Source organism: Micropterus dolomieu, linkage group LG05, assembly GCF_021292245.1.
Source record: "Micropterus dolomieu isolate WLL.071019.BEF.003 ecotype Adirondacks linkage group LG05, ASM2129224v1, whole genome shotgun sequence".
Classification (NCBI taxonomy): Eukaryota; Metazoa; Chordata; class Actinopteri; order Centrarchiformes; family Centrarchidae; genus Micropterus; species Micropterus dolomieu.
Genome location: NC_060154.1, coordinates 7964350 through 7979477, shown reverse-complemented (window position 1 = coordinate 7979477; position 15128 = coordinate 7964350). Strand labels below are relative to the sequence as shown.

The 15128-nt window shown below is 40.1% G+C and overlaps 1 protein-coding gene across 2 annotated transcripts in view; it reads right to left on the bottom strand.

Moving 5' to 3' along the window:
- Positions 1-731: 731 nt before the first annotated feature.
- The window catches only part of ror1 (receptor tyrosine kinase-like orphan receptor 1), a 138605-nt gene continuing 124208 nt past the window's right edge, over positions 732-15128 (bottom strand). For both annotated transcript variants that reach the window (XM_046049531.1, XM_046049532.1), the window contains 7 exons: positions 13542-13859; positions 12182-12427; positions 11357-11571; positions 7541-7720; positions 6609-6836; positions 5208-5572; positions 732-4361 (listed from right to left, as the gene is read on the bottom strand). In XM_046049531.1, coding sequence (XP_045905487.1) covers positions 3659-4361; positions 5208-5572; positions 6609-6836; positions 7541-7720; positions 11357-11571; positions 12182-12427; positions 13542-13859 — 2255 coding nt within the window. In that variant the 3' untranslated portion in view covers positions 732-3658. The remainder of the gene's footprint in view (positions 4362-5207; positions 5573-6608; positions 6837-7540; positions 7721-11356; positions 11572-12181; positions 12428-13541; positions 13860-15128) is intronic.

The following is a 15128-nucleotide window of genomic DNA, read 5'->3' as shown; positions in this document are numbered from 1 at the left end:
TTAGGATATCTTCTGCTTAATTTAAGTGGTATTTCTTAGAAGTCATTCTCAAAATCTGTGGAAATACCAAACTATCTGCGCGGCTAGATACCATTAATTTTTAATTTACGTAAATCAAACCAAATTACTTTATTTGTATATATAATAAAAAGAGGTGTGTGTGGTGATTTAGACTGCAGTTTTGCTTTTACTCTTACACGTGTGTGTGTGTGTGTGTGTGTGTGTGTGTGTGTGTGTGTGTGTGTATATCTCAAATCATCTCCATATATACGGCAATTACATCTTTTTTTGGCATGCATACAATCTCACAACCATTCTGGTTCATTTTAAGCTGTTTTGGCTCATTCAATGTGCAAAAGGAGAGTTTGAGCAGGAAATGAGAGAGAACACACACAAGCTCACAGTGATACACACAAGTAAGCACAGAGGAACACTATACTAGGGTAATTTTTCCATCTTTCGCCAAATTCTAGCTGGACTAATATTATTTCCAGCTGTTATGAAGCTCTTACATACACTAATCAAACAGCTAAAAGGCACCACCACCTGGTCAACAATGGCCACTATGATTAAGGCACACACATTCAAGAAAATCCACAGAAATGGTGATTTGGTGACAACCAGTGGATTGACATTGCCATTACAATTCTGAGCATCAAGCCAACGACGGGAATTCCTCATTACAAAATAACCTGTCTTCCTACAAATTCATGATCATATTGACTCCAAGGTTAAACAAACAACATCATTTAATAAATGATTTTGCAATACAAAACATCTGTGCAAAAATGTTCAGACAAAATACAAAGACAAGGCCTCTCTTGGTCAAAAGGAGCATAAGCATGTAAACCTTCTGCAATGGGTACATGTGAACAGAAATATAAATTTACTTGATTTTTAAAAAAAATGGATCTCAAACAAAACAAAAGCACAATAATGATTTTTCTCCAAATATAAAAATACATAGACTTGATTAAGATTCACAGTCTTGTGTACAAGTGGTTTTTGCACTGCTATATTAGTACACATAAATCCTTTACATGCTGGAGGTCACCTGTACAAACTCAGATGCCAAGGTAGCTCGATCTGCTTTAGAGGAACAAAAAGATAATGTACATGTAATGTAATGAGACAAAAGACATCACTGAGAAAAAAAAAAGAAAACTCAATGGGAAAGTTAACTTAAAATGATTCAAATAATTGTGGACTAGATTTGACATGAGGTACAAATCTCTTCCCAAGGTGGAAACATGAGCTTCTCCCTTCATTTTGCTAATGGCAGACAATCAGCTTCTGTTGACCATATTTGGTTTGAATAAATTATCTTGGGGTAAACTAAAGCTCAACCTAATGTAAAACTGATTTATTTTAACTCTACAGTGAACTGAATCAGATAGTAGCCAAGGGTTTACACAGACGTCTTGTCTATTTACATTCCACAAATGTCAACTTAAAACTTAACCATTAAAAAAATGAACATCCACAGCTAAATGCTGGCAGCGCACCCTTGTGTGGTACTGTTTAGCCAATACAGCTGACTGATAGAATGATAGTCTGTACAACAGCAGAGTGCAACACATGTACAGTCTGGGACACTTTTATGACCATTCAAAACCAATGATTGTCTAACTACACAGGCTTCTATGACTTTTTCTTAAAAATAACAAAAGCTTCATATTTAGCTTCTAATCAACCTTAATCAAATAATCACTTAGGTGTCATTTGTGTCATTACAGGACTGAGAATTAATCATTTGCCAATCACACAAACCTCTTATCACAAAAGGATATTTGAGTAAATGCATTCAGAATCATACATGACTACCTGCTACTGGACATGTTGAAATATAAATACAGCTATAATTTTGAAGAATCAGGAAACTCCGACAAAATAGATTAAGTTTGTTCTTTTAAAACCTGCACTTGCTCTTGTTGGGATCACATACATATCAGTACAGCTGGCACCAGGTGTTTACTGTTACCATGCCTACCACTGATACCATGATACCAACCATTTACTGATAGTGAACCAAATAAAAGCAACATTCATAAATCTCTCTGCACACAGTGATACAATCTGTCCCCAACTCATGAAAGTGATCCTTACAAAAGTCCAACTGAGGCCCATTTTTGTGATGTTGACATTATCTACTACGACACTTACTGTATGTGTTTTAACCCTTCTTACTTTGAGTACTTCCATGTCTTGAACAGTTATTTATTTTTTGCACAATACAGATCCAAGGAAAGGACAAACAAATGAAGCCCTGTGAATAAAATCAAAGTTCCTTCGAAATTCAAATACTGAAAAAAATTAAAACACCACATCTAATTTACAAATAAAAATGTTCTTTTGTGAGAGTGACATTTTAGCTTACATCACTGACAGTAAATTGACCTCAGCCCTCATTTGGTGAATGAAGCTTTTGCCCTGAGACCGGTCCAGCTTAGCTGTGGAGGCTGTCGGGGATATGAGCGCTGTGTCATTTCATTTGTAGATCTGTAGGGGGTCCTCTGCAGCCAGTTTTTGAAGTTAGATGCCATAGCTGCAGGTAGGGTCGAAGATGGTATAAGAAGAAGAAAGGGTGGTGGGGGGTGATGAAGGAATGATGTGTGAAGGAGAAAGAGGAAGGCAGGGAGAATGAAAGGCAGATGAAGAGGTTAATGTCCCATCAGAAGTACTCCCAGCTTTCTTGTTCCTTAGCCTGGAAAGCAGTATACTGAGATTTGAAAAAAGAGGCTTGTGTGCATGTTGAAAAAGTGTCAGATAGTCATGTTTAGGTTACACAAAAAACATTCAGGTGTCATTTCTGAAGGGATTTTGTGTGAACATGATGATGCACTCTGCCAGATCTCACTGCCTGGATGAGTATTTTCACCAGCTTAACATCTGTAGCCAATCTGTTTCAGTTTGAACTCCAGCTGCTTCGATGAGGGCCGTCACATAGCCGGGCTACAATACGTGAAAGCCAAAAGGCCGGAACCTGTACGGCTTGAACACTGGTGAATTGGCAGCGGGTCGGTGATGATCCATAAAAGCTGATGAACTTCTTGTTTGTTCAGTCTGCTGTTCCCATTTTTATTTCTTGGTTATTGCTTGCTAAATGCTGTTTCTTTCACTGTACAAGCAAACGTGCAGCACATTTTTGTGTTTTAATATGTCCAGAAACATGCAAGTCACACCACTGCTGAAAGGCACATGAAGGTCATGGTATGAATGTCAGTGTTTTCTTCACATCCTGCATCAAAAATTGTTGACACAGGAACTTGTCAGATTCTAATCACAAACCATTTCTTAGGACACAGGATGGACTATGTTTTCACCTTTAAATTTAATTTTTTTTCCTTAATAAAAAGTTCTTTTGAATATATATCTTCTATTTCACTCATTCATTCTGGACTTATAACCGTATTTACACAGAGGTTAAAATAATAACATTTTCAAGCCATGGTAGTAAGTACACTTGCTTTAAACAATAAGGCATTAAAAAGTCAGACAGCTATGAATATACTTATGGAGCTGCGGCAGTGTTTGCTGCACACTGGCCAGTTTCTGTTGGGTCTCCTTGTGATCAGAGCTGTTAGACTGGGTCCCTGGGTGAGAGGCTAAACTTCTCAAATTTGGGTCCCGAGCAGAGAGAGCGTGAGTATCCCTCTATCTACAGATCTGCGGTGATGACCGAGTCGTTGTACATCAGTACATCCGAATCAGCAGTCAGCAGTGCTGATGTTTGCGATGCATGGTCCAGTTGTCCCATCCCCTTCTGGCTAATTTGTCCATACATCTGAGCCGGCCCTCCGCTCCCCGGCATGATGCAGTGGGAAAGCAGCGGTGTGTTGGCATCATGGTTGGAGCCCGTGGTGGAGGGCACTCCGCTGACATGACCCGTGCTGGTGGAGCCGCTAGCGCTGCTGGGTGAGCGGCTTTTGGGAGGTGGCAGGTGGTGCTGGATTACCCTGGTTGGTGGAACAGGGGCAGTGAAGTGGGCTGGAAAAGCTGCGTATCCTGGCGGGATGGGGTATCCATTGACGGGGATAAAGCGCTGGTGGGTTTGAGTCACAGCCATCGGTGTCCAGGCTGTAATCGGAGCCATCTGGCCTGGTGAGGGAATAGCCTGGGCTGGGTAGAGGTACCCAGCAGCAGCGGCAGCAGCAGCGTAGCGGGGGTTGCTAAGGTTGCTGACAGGGCTGGCGCTGAGTGAGGTGGTCTGGGTTGTGGCATTGCCTCCACCACCAGATGGCGTGCTGGAGCTGGCGTGGGATGACATCCCCTCCCAGGCTCGAAGGCGGGCATGGATGTCCTTGAAGCGCGGCCGGCGTGCTGGTCCCTCCTGCCAGCATTCAGTCATCAAACCATAAAACCTGAGAGACAACAAAGTTAGTTATCAGGCAATTTCTTTAAAGGCTAGATTTAATTTAATGAAGTAATTTTAATTCCTAAAACTCCCGCCCCCAAAGCCATTGTTTATATTGCAGAAAAGAGCTGTAAGAATGATTCATGAAGTAGATCAAGAGAACACACAAACAGATGTGTGGGACTTCAACATATAAATGAACATCCGATACATTCTAGCCCTTGCTAAACGAGTTCACACAATGCTGATAAAGCCTATCACTGCAGGTAAATCTCTTGTATTTGCAGTATACTAGAGTCTTAAAATCTGGTCATACAATTTAACTGCAACATATCTGGCTTGGTCTTTAAATGGTCTAATAACTGAAAAACCTAAAAATAAATTTTACAAAAATCTGTTTGTGGTGGTAAACGTCTCAAGTTGTTAAGTAGTGTTTTTTCCCTTTCCTCTGTATTCTGACAGTGGAAACCTTAGTTAAATGTTGATTTGTGGTTCTGCTCACGATTAGTTCTTCATTAAAAATATCCAGATATCAAAAAACAAAAGAGAAGTAAAAGCATGAATTTTGAGTTTTGATTAGACTTTTACATTGCATATGATTGTGAAAGAGGTAAGTTTTTGGTGTTTTGGTACAAAAGGAAACTAAAGGTGAAATATGTTGCTTTTCCAGCCTGAAACATGCCACGTTTGTTTCAGAAGATCTGAAATTTCAGAAGATGATGAAGATACAATGACATTTGTGGACTTCTAACATGAGGTGAGAGTAGAAATAAGTTACACCACTATATCACTTTCTCAAATTTTACTTCACTTTATGCTGTGAGCAATGTTAGCAATATTAATCTGAACATACCTTGGCGGACAGTCCTCGGGGCAGGGCAGCAGCTGTCGCTTTCTCACCATCTCCATCACTTCTTGGTTGGAGAAGCCGTAATAGGGCTGTAGACCATAGCTGAAGACCTCCCACAGCACAACTCCGAACGACCAGATGTCTGAGTCTGTGGTGAACTTGCCGTAAGTGATGGCCTCGGGGGGCATCCACCGGATGGGCAGAAGAGTTTTGGGCTGGAGGCAGTAGTAGTCTGAGGAGTAAATCTCTCTGGAGAGACCCAGATCGGAGATCTTGACGTGGAGCTGTTCTCCTACTAGAATGTTCCGAGCTGCAAGGTCTTTATGGATGTAAAAGTGGCTGGCCAAGTACTCCATCCCTGCAGTCACCTACGTTTGATTAGTCAGAAAGAAATCAATATTTAAGGAGTAATTAGCTGTGAACAATTATATACACACACACACACACACACACACATATATATATATATGAAGTTTGTCTGTCTGAATATAGTGAATGAAAGTCTTAATATATGGAATGAAAGTTTGAATATAGTGAATGAAATCTGACATCATTGATGTGAAGTGTGACACTGTTAGTGAATCAGCAACAAAGTGTCCAACGTCCGCAATTTTGAGCAATGAAGAGATCATAAAAACACTGGCGAATGCATGTGTGAGCCAAAATACTGGAAACCACATCCAGTGCCGTTCTCCTGATTTAGAAATGTATTCTCTTTTATCGTGGAAGACCAAATGCAGGAAACCTCCCAGGCCAGGCAGTTCCCGTTTATCAGGCAAACTGAAATATGCCTTTAACCTCACAGGTGCCCCCCACAACAAACCCTATATACAATCTTCGTACGTCCACCCAAAAGGGCTCAGGCAGTAACTTTTTAAAGAGTAAGATCTTGTGTTTAACGAGAAATAGCTGTTATATCGCTCTCTTCAAAGCCACCGAACTCCATTGACATATGTTACCGCTGCTAGGTTATTTTTTCTGTGACTTTGGTGTTTAAAAGATTAGTTCGGATGCGAACTAACTTAAACTGTTGTGGGGGCACCTGTGAGGTTGAAGGCTTGTTTGCCTGATAAACGGGAACTGCCTAGCCTGGGAGGTTTCCTGCATTCGGTCTTCCACGATGAAAGAGAATAAATTATTTCATCAGGAGAACTACTGGATATGGTTCCCAGTATTATGGCTTGTACATGCATTTGCTAGTGTGTTTGTAATCTCTTCAATGCTCCAAATAGCTGACACTAGATTTCTTACTTATTCGCTCATAGTGTCACAATTGCTACATCCATACGGATTAATCACATCAAAAACACAAGATGGCGCCAGTGATTTCATTCCATATATTCAGACTGTCATTCCATATTATATATTTATTTATTACAGACGTAAACTGCTTTAATATCCCACCTGTATGGCCATGTGCAGGAAGTCTCCATGATCCAGGCTAGATTTCACAGTGCCGTCCTCATCACTGCTGCAGCCAACGTCAGAGTGTGGTGAACGCATGATGAGGAACTCGTGGAGGTCGCCTTGGGGCAAAAAGTCAAACAGCATACAGACAGGCTGCTCCTGGGTCACCACACCTAGCAGGCACACCACGTTTGGGTGCTGCAGCTCCGTCAGCACTGCGGCCTCCTGTGATGGAAACAAAAACGTATCAGTGAACTTTAAGCAAGAACAAACGTAGCAGCTTCATTTAAACAATGGGGACTCCAGCTTGAATCTACTGTCTACTCTGACAGATGTTTGTTGGGGCTGAGTGTTTCAAACGACATCAAGAGACATATTTTTGATTTATCACTTTAAAAGGCAGGCAGTTCAGGTCTGCCTCATTCTCTGTACATGGAAAGGGAGGATTATGTTTTTACAATCCTCCTTAACATCTAAATTTATCTGGACAATCCGCCAGCAGCAGTAGTTTATTTATGGAGCTATTTCAAGTGAATTAATCGGCTGTTCAATGATTTTTAACTGTATACACTCGTCTGCTATCACCCACCATGTTTACCCTCTGTGCAAATATAACTAGTCATGCTTCAAGTCTTGTGGGAAGAGAGATTTTCCACTAGGAGAGAAGTACCCTGTAGTTTAAAACAGTAGATTATTTTACCACCACATTTCATTTCAGCAATACATACTCAATTGGTAGTTAGAAGCACATCTTTTAAAATGACTTAATATTTAGCCTTAGAGCTGCTATACAGGTTAAACATGACTGACTTTTGAATCTGTGCCCTCACCAATATTATATGTTCACACATTTTTGAGTAGTTATTTAACTTGTGCAAAATTTGAGGAAGAGACCTTAAAGCTTCGGGAAGCATAGATCCATTCTGTACCTGCTGGAAGTCGCTCCACTGCTGAGCACTGGAGATATCCTTCAGGGTCTTTATGGCCACAAGCTGTGCCTGGTCCATGCCTGGCAGATACAAGTGACCCTTGTAGATCTTCCCTGAAGTGCACTCTCCAAGCTCCTCCATAAAACGCACAGCCGACAGAGGAAGCTCTTTGGCCTTGCTCTGCAGAGAGGAAGAAAGAAAAAGGAAGAAGTGAGATCAGTGGGTAGATTGATGTGACAGAAAAAAAGTGAAATGTTGACATTACGTTTACATTGGTGCTGTTAATTTGCTGTAGGCAAACTTCCTAATACAACACCAAATATGTGTTTGAGTTGTAAAAACAATTACATTATTGCCCAGAGAGTTAATAATTGTCATAATCACACTCAATCCATTACATCAGCTTCTAATGACTCCCTTAAATCCTTTGGAAAGCGATGTGGGAAAATAGCACAATCTGGCAACACGTTCACAGCTTTAAAATTTCATTTAAAACTGACAGGTTAGCAGCTTTTAGGAAGACTAAGCAATTAATTCTGTTGCCAGTATAACTGTGGAATCAGCTGAAGAAATAACAGAAACCTGTGTATCTTTCTTTGTGTGGAGGGACATAACCGTTTTTAGTATTTTATTGTTACTTTGGAAGATGTAGACTGGGTTTGTTTGCACAGCTAAATCTAACAGGACTGAGCTGAACTATGAAGTTATAACTGGGTCACAAAAGTTTTATATCTCCAGTTGGACTTGGATCAAATCAACTTCTAAATTAAAAAGCCTCTAAACATCCTCTAAAATTCAGCAAATGCATTCACATCCAGACAGCTCACTTTTATTTTACTTTATATAGTGGAATTAGAAAATACACTCTGCTTCTGTGTGTGTATGTGTGCGTTTTTCAAATGGTTGTTTTTCCTTAATGACTTTGACTAAACTCTCAAATCTTAGAGCTGTCCAAGTGATCTCAGAAAGAGAGGGAGTTGGGATTATTTGTGTGTGTGTGTGTGTGTGTGTAGCTGTAGAGCTGTAGCTTGAAGATAAAAGGTGAGAGAGAGATTGGCAGAGATTTTCAGATTCCAGGAACTCTGAGATGAATAATGAAATTCCTCGGTGAGCATGAGAGACACACAGGCCTGTATGATCTCTGAGGGGGGTGGTGTGTGTGTGTGTGTGTGTGTGTGAGTGAGGCAAGTGTGGGGTCCTGCTGATGTTATGAGAGACACAGATGTTTTTAGTTACGGGTTTGTTTCACCTCTTTGCTTCTCCCGACACCCAAACCCTCAGATCCTCCTCACACCACAGCAGGCTTGTGTGTATGTTTATGTGTGTCTAAATGGATTGTCACAGGCCACGGCCCCTGGGTGACCCTGCAGCAAAGCCTGCTGGGCATCAGCCTAACCCTGACCCAAGACAAAGTTGCAGATAAGAGGGGTTGGGAAGAGAGATTTTGCAATAGTAACATAATCCACTATAATTTGAGATTTGTCACTCATCAAAAAGGTTTAAATTGTAGAAATGATTTACCCAAATGCCTGCAGGCTACAGTAGCTTTTAGCTTCCAGATTAGATGCATGTGCTAGAAACAGACATGAGAAGTTGAGTAAAAGCTATTTTCTTGCTTTTGAAATATTAAAATGGATGGTTATATGGTCTGATTTGTGTGAACCATATTTCAGGCCCTTGCTGTCCACAAAGACCATTTAAAATTCCCTGTAATTTCATAAATGCATGGTTGTCACTCTGAAAAACTTTCTTTGATCTCCCGTGACCTTGACTCTTTGCAGCTACAAGGTAGTCATCTAAACACAGCCAAGAGAGACTCCCTTTTTGTGTCAGTGAACCATTTGTTCCATTGCAAAAAAAACCCCAAACAAAATAAACCACAGATATTAATGGCTTATGACACTTCGGTGAGATTTTGCGGTTCTTTCTACAGCTGTTGATGGTAATATTATACACATTACAGTGAGCATCAGCTCTGGTTGCACAAGCACAGACACTGTCTGGATAACCCTCCTCCCACCACCACCACCACCAAAATTATGTGGAAAAAGATAAACAGACATGATATGACCGAGTGTGCAACCTTGAAAGAAATCTGACACAGTTCCTAAATGTGAGCTATGAGTTGGCTGGCAGATCTGGGGCTTGATGATCTACATTACAAAGAGTGTCTTTGAAAAAGAGGTCCAAAGGTAAAGGGATGGAGGGAGAGACAGAGGAAGAGCAACAAAGAGAGATGTATTAAGTGTGAGAGCAGGAGGGAGAGGAGGAGTGTGAGGTAGAGATGTGGATAAAAAGACAGTGGGAGAGAAATAAACAGAGGGGAAAGGAGCTGCAGTTGAACATTCCTGGACCTGCTGAGCTCTGATGATAGAGATCTGAAGCTTTGTCTGAGACAGGTCATTTCCACAATCACACACACACACAGTAACCCCAGCATGCTGCGACGTATCCCAGTTGACACACAGAGGGCTGTGTGTCTACTTCCTCAGTCTGTTCTTATGACTTAAAAAGACAAACACAGCAAAGGAGCACTAATCTAGATTCACCACAGGACAGTCCAAAATGCTGTGTGAGTGTATATACATGTGTGTTTAGCAGTTCTGGTGCTGTTCTATAAACAGGGAATGCTGGGGTGAGATGATGGTGGGAAGACTCAAGTTTATTGAATAATACGTCAGAAAAAGGTGACAGAGGTGTGTAATGGGGGACTAACATGTCAATGGCATTATATGCAGTGCAAAAATAGTGCACATAAATTGTGGATATATATGTGCAGGGTAATTTGATAACCATTTGTTTCTGTAAGCATGTGAGTGCTGGGTTTTCCCTGACATCTCAAGAGGTAATAACAGAGTGTACGCCCTACTCTTATTATTTTAGCAATCCTCATTAAAAAGTGAGTGAAATGTACAGTAACTATCTCCCCTTGATAATATTAATGTATAAGATGCTTCCTTTTTATCCTGTTTGTCATTGTACATGGCATGGTCCAATAACAAATAACCCTCATAATCAATTATTTCTAAGTGAGTGACTCCAGAAAACATAAATGTACACATAAGAAGCAGTTCAGTACTGCATGACTCGCTGTCAGAAAAGACAATTTGATTTTCCCACATGGATCCATGTAGCGCATATGATACAGGATGACATCATCACAAATGTCCAATCAGTAAGTTATCTGTCAGTCTATATAAGTTTATGTTTATTCCTCTTGGTTTGTTTGTAATAAATCAGTGTGAACACAAACTGAACTGTAGTGATTCCTCTGAGAGGGGATTGAAGTCATAAAGTTATGTAACTGGAAATAAGCGCCATTATATATTTTTAATGTTAAGTGATTGACTGAAATTGCATCCGACATTTTTTCTGTATACTCCTATCATATATCCTCATGGTATTTTTGAATCTTTCATGGGATATGGAAGTCATGTACATTTAATTTTAGCTCAATTTGTTCCTTTTGTAAACATGGGCCGAGAAGCGAGATCAGGGGGAAGGAAAATAATGGACCACCTCTCTTAACTCAAATTTTGTCACAGAAATGAAAAGGATATACTGTGTCTGTCTTCAAGAGCTGCAGCAGGAACATTGTCTGTGTTTAACCTTTGTTTATGCTGGGAAGGTTAGCAGGCATGTTCTTTTCCCAGCAACCCTCTGCTTCACACTCAAACACACAGACACACATTCAAACCTAGGAGCTGCCTTTTACAAACACAACCCTTGTGTCTAAGTCTCAGCGAAGCAGAGCAGAGCATCCATCGTTTACTTTCCTCACCAGTAGTGTCATGTGCTGTGATTGTGCTGCACTACCTTTGGCTTGTAGGCAGTCGTGAGCATGGACATCTCAACGTTTTGTCCTCGGACTGGTTTGGGCTGGCGAGGGGCAGGAGGTCTGGAGGACTTCTGGTTATTGCGGCACACGCAAATGAAGAAGAAGAGCAAGGCAATGGCCAACGGGATCGCCACACTGGGAACCAGGATGTACAAGATCTCCATGTTACTGCCACCAGACTTGTCTTTATGGTCTATAGGGATGGATGGGGAGGATATATAGGATACACAGATTATTGTATGACGCATAGAGACATACTAGAGCTGAGCCAGTCAATTAAGAAAACCAAGCTGCAACAATTTTTTAAATGTAATAAAAATAATATATATCAGTTTTAGACTTTTAAATTTTAAGCCCTCTCATGATCACAATTTTCTGATGTGTTATAGACCAGTTAACAACAATTCATCAGGAAAACAATCATTAGCTGCAGCGCTATGACATATGTACATCTTCAATGATACATTAAAAATAATAATAAAAAAAAGGTATAAAAAAAGGAAAAAATAAATCAATTGTGTTGAGAAATAGAAAGTTGTTGGACATTTCATTTTACTGCCAAATAGTGTCAAATTACACTTACATATTTATATTTTGCATAATGACACATCTGAACAGAAGATGAAGGACATCATGAAAAACTACAGGAAGATCATTAAATATTCTCCATACTATTTTTAGTTTCAGTTGAATAAGAAATGCATTACTGCAGTTTTAACCATCAAACAAAATATGTGCAAATGTGTTACAAGGACAGCATTACACAGTATGAATCTCATTAGTAAAGACTTCTAGTCTCTTACCACAGATGGCTATGTCACAGAGCTCCATGCGGACCCCCTCATCCAGAGTGAAGCACCAGGGAGCCTCGTGTTTGTTCCCGGGGTTGCGGCAGTACGAGTGTCCTCCATTCAGCTCTGGATAGCGGACAGCCAGGTAGGTGTGACTGTGAGGATACTGGGAGTTCCACGGCTGACACTGACGCCCCGACTTGGTCACACTGACGGTCCCTCTATAGTCTGCCCCGCTGTTGTTGTAACACTTGTGATCTGGGGTAGAGGAAGGCGTGGTTGTACATTAGCTGTCTGTGTTAGGTTGAGTAGTATGCTCACATTATTGGGCCAACATTATCATCTTCCTCCTTTATTTTGGGTGGCTGGTGGTGGACAGGGCTCATTGAGTAACTCACAGGCCCAGGTGTATTAAGTACTCATGCGAAGCAGCATTGAGAGTCACACTTTATGTTTGAGAGTGACCATATTATAGACTCTAATGAAAAGCTTATTGCTAGTTACTCTCCTAACAGTTTGTTTGTGTGAGTGAGTTTTTGTTTTTATGTTAGCATATTTTACAACAAAACGTGTCGAGTACTTCACCATGCAACAAACCATTTTCAAAAGTGTACCGCTTCTTTTGTAGAAAGTGTACCACTTTCCTATCTTCCCCGCAGCCTGGGTTTTTTATTTATCTAGGTAAACCATCAAAATCAACTTTAAAAGATGCAAATGTATGATAAACTTGCTTCAGATAGTAGTCTATATCTATTTTCTTTGCTAATGTTACATCATTGTTACATTGTCATGTGGTTGAGCACAGGTAGTGTTAAATCTAATATTTGTTTAATGGCTTTCAAAATATTTTCCTAAATATCAAATTTAGAGGGAAATAAAAACTAAAATGGATGGATGATGTGAATTTTTGCATTTTAATGTTCAACTGTTGAATAAGTACTGTTTATTGAGAGCTTTGAGAGGAACTGAAGACCAAAGTCTATTTTCTCATAAGTTTGACTACAGGTGCAAGAGTTAGCTGATTAATCGTTTTGTCGATTCAATAGAAATAAAAAATATTTTGATAATCATTTCATTATACGAGTCATTTTCAAGCAAAAATGCCAAATATTTGCTGGTTTCAGCTGATCAAATGTGCAGATTTCTTTGTCATAGATGATGTTTGGAAAACATTTTTCACTATTACTACTAATCATTAGTTGCATCCCTAAGTTTAACCATACTTTGATATCAGAGCATACTTGGACTCACAAATAAGCACAATTTTCAGCTCCTGTTAACAGTTACAATAGGAATGTCTCTCCTCATATAATAATAGTGAGCTCTATTAGCAATGTAATAGTAATGCAACCAGCAGGTGAACATGTCTTACTCTTGTTTATGGGCTCGGCCATGGGGATGCCGATCCGCAGACAGTTGGCAGCCTCGGGGCTGTCAGAGGCAGCCAAGTCGTCACAGTTTGGCAGCTTCAGTCTCTTCAGGATTATGGGGTTTGAGCGAGCGATGATGTACTCTGTCTTACACAAGTCGTTCTCCAGGATCTCACACTCGTCCTTACACAGGTCCCGAGGTTTGTCGGTACCAGAGCTGCGGTCGCATGTCGGGAAAGCAAAGTGGCAGAGAGAAGGGATGGCAAACTGGGAGCAACGATCGGACAAATGGTTGGATGTCCCGATCATGGTGAAGGCCGCTGGAAAGAGGGGGGACAAAAGTAATATATTCCTTTCATCAATTTATTTTAAACAACACATTCTGGCATCATAATTCATCTATATGTTTAGCATCTAAAGTATATGAAGGTTGTTTTGTGTGTAAGGGATAAAAGACCAAATAAAAATGAAACATTCTTTATATTCTTTGATCGATTCTTTTTTACATCAAAAGACATAAAAAAAAAGACACGAGAAAGCAATCCTGTGCTCACGTTGCTACTATTTTTTGAGCATCTAAGCACATAAAGGATCAAAGAGGAAGACTGATGATGAAAGCTGCAGCAGTAAATGTATGATTCATGGTCAGATTGTATGGTTATTGCACACATGTGCTTTTCTATGGTTATCAGTAGAGCAGCTCTGTGGGGGGTTGTGGGGAAGACAACCGTTTATAAAGTGGATAACTTAGGTTGGCAGTCATCCAAACACTTGCACAGCACATGTTTCTTGAATAAAATGATATTGAAGATCAGTGAAAGTCATAGATTTCCTTTTGTTTCACTCGTGGTAATGCACAACTGCACAATCAAAACTCAACTCTATTTACACATTTCATGACCAAAAAGCAGCAGGGAGAAGAATCTTATTGTGTCTGTTATTACAGTTAGTTAACAACCAATACAGTAACATGAGAACAAACAGAATCAAGAGTCATTCACAGTAATTCACCATCAACCAAGGAAACACCACTTGACAACTGCATATAGGCTAATTATTCTTTATAAATACATTTTTACTTAGTTTTGTTCAAATTTAAAGATTACTTATTTTCTTTATAAACCTTCTTTAAAGTTTGACTATTCATCACCAAGATGGTGAATAGCTACTGAATGTGTTCTGAACTGTATGATTTACAGTCCTAGTGTTGACTTATTACAACATATGCGGCATTATAAATCTTAATTATCACTCTTCCTTGAGTTCATTGCCCCTTTGTCCCGGAACTGTTAAGGGGAGAAGCTGACAGCTGCACGGATTTAATCAATAAAAGACACCCTAAAGTGACCTCTGAGGACATATGCACGCAAACACACTAAACAAAAACAAAGAAGAAGAGACCCAGACACGTGTAACAGCATGAAACAGTATTTGGGCTCCATCCGAGTGGTGACCCTGCTGAACTTCCTTTGAACTACATAAGAGACATTTTCTTCCTACTGCATATTAGTTAAGCATTACCTTCTAAACAGTCCTCACTCACAGATGGTTTTCATTGATTTAGTGTATGCAGAGAAGGCAGCTTCACA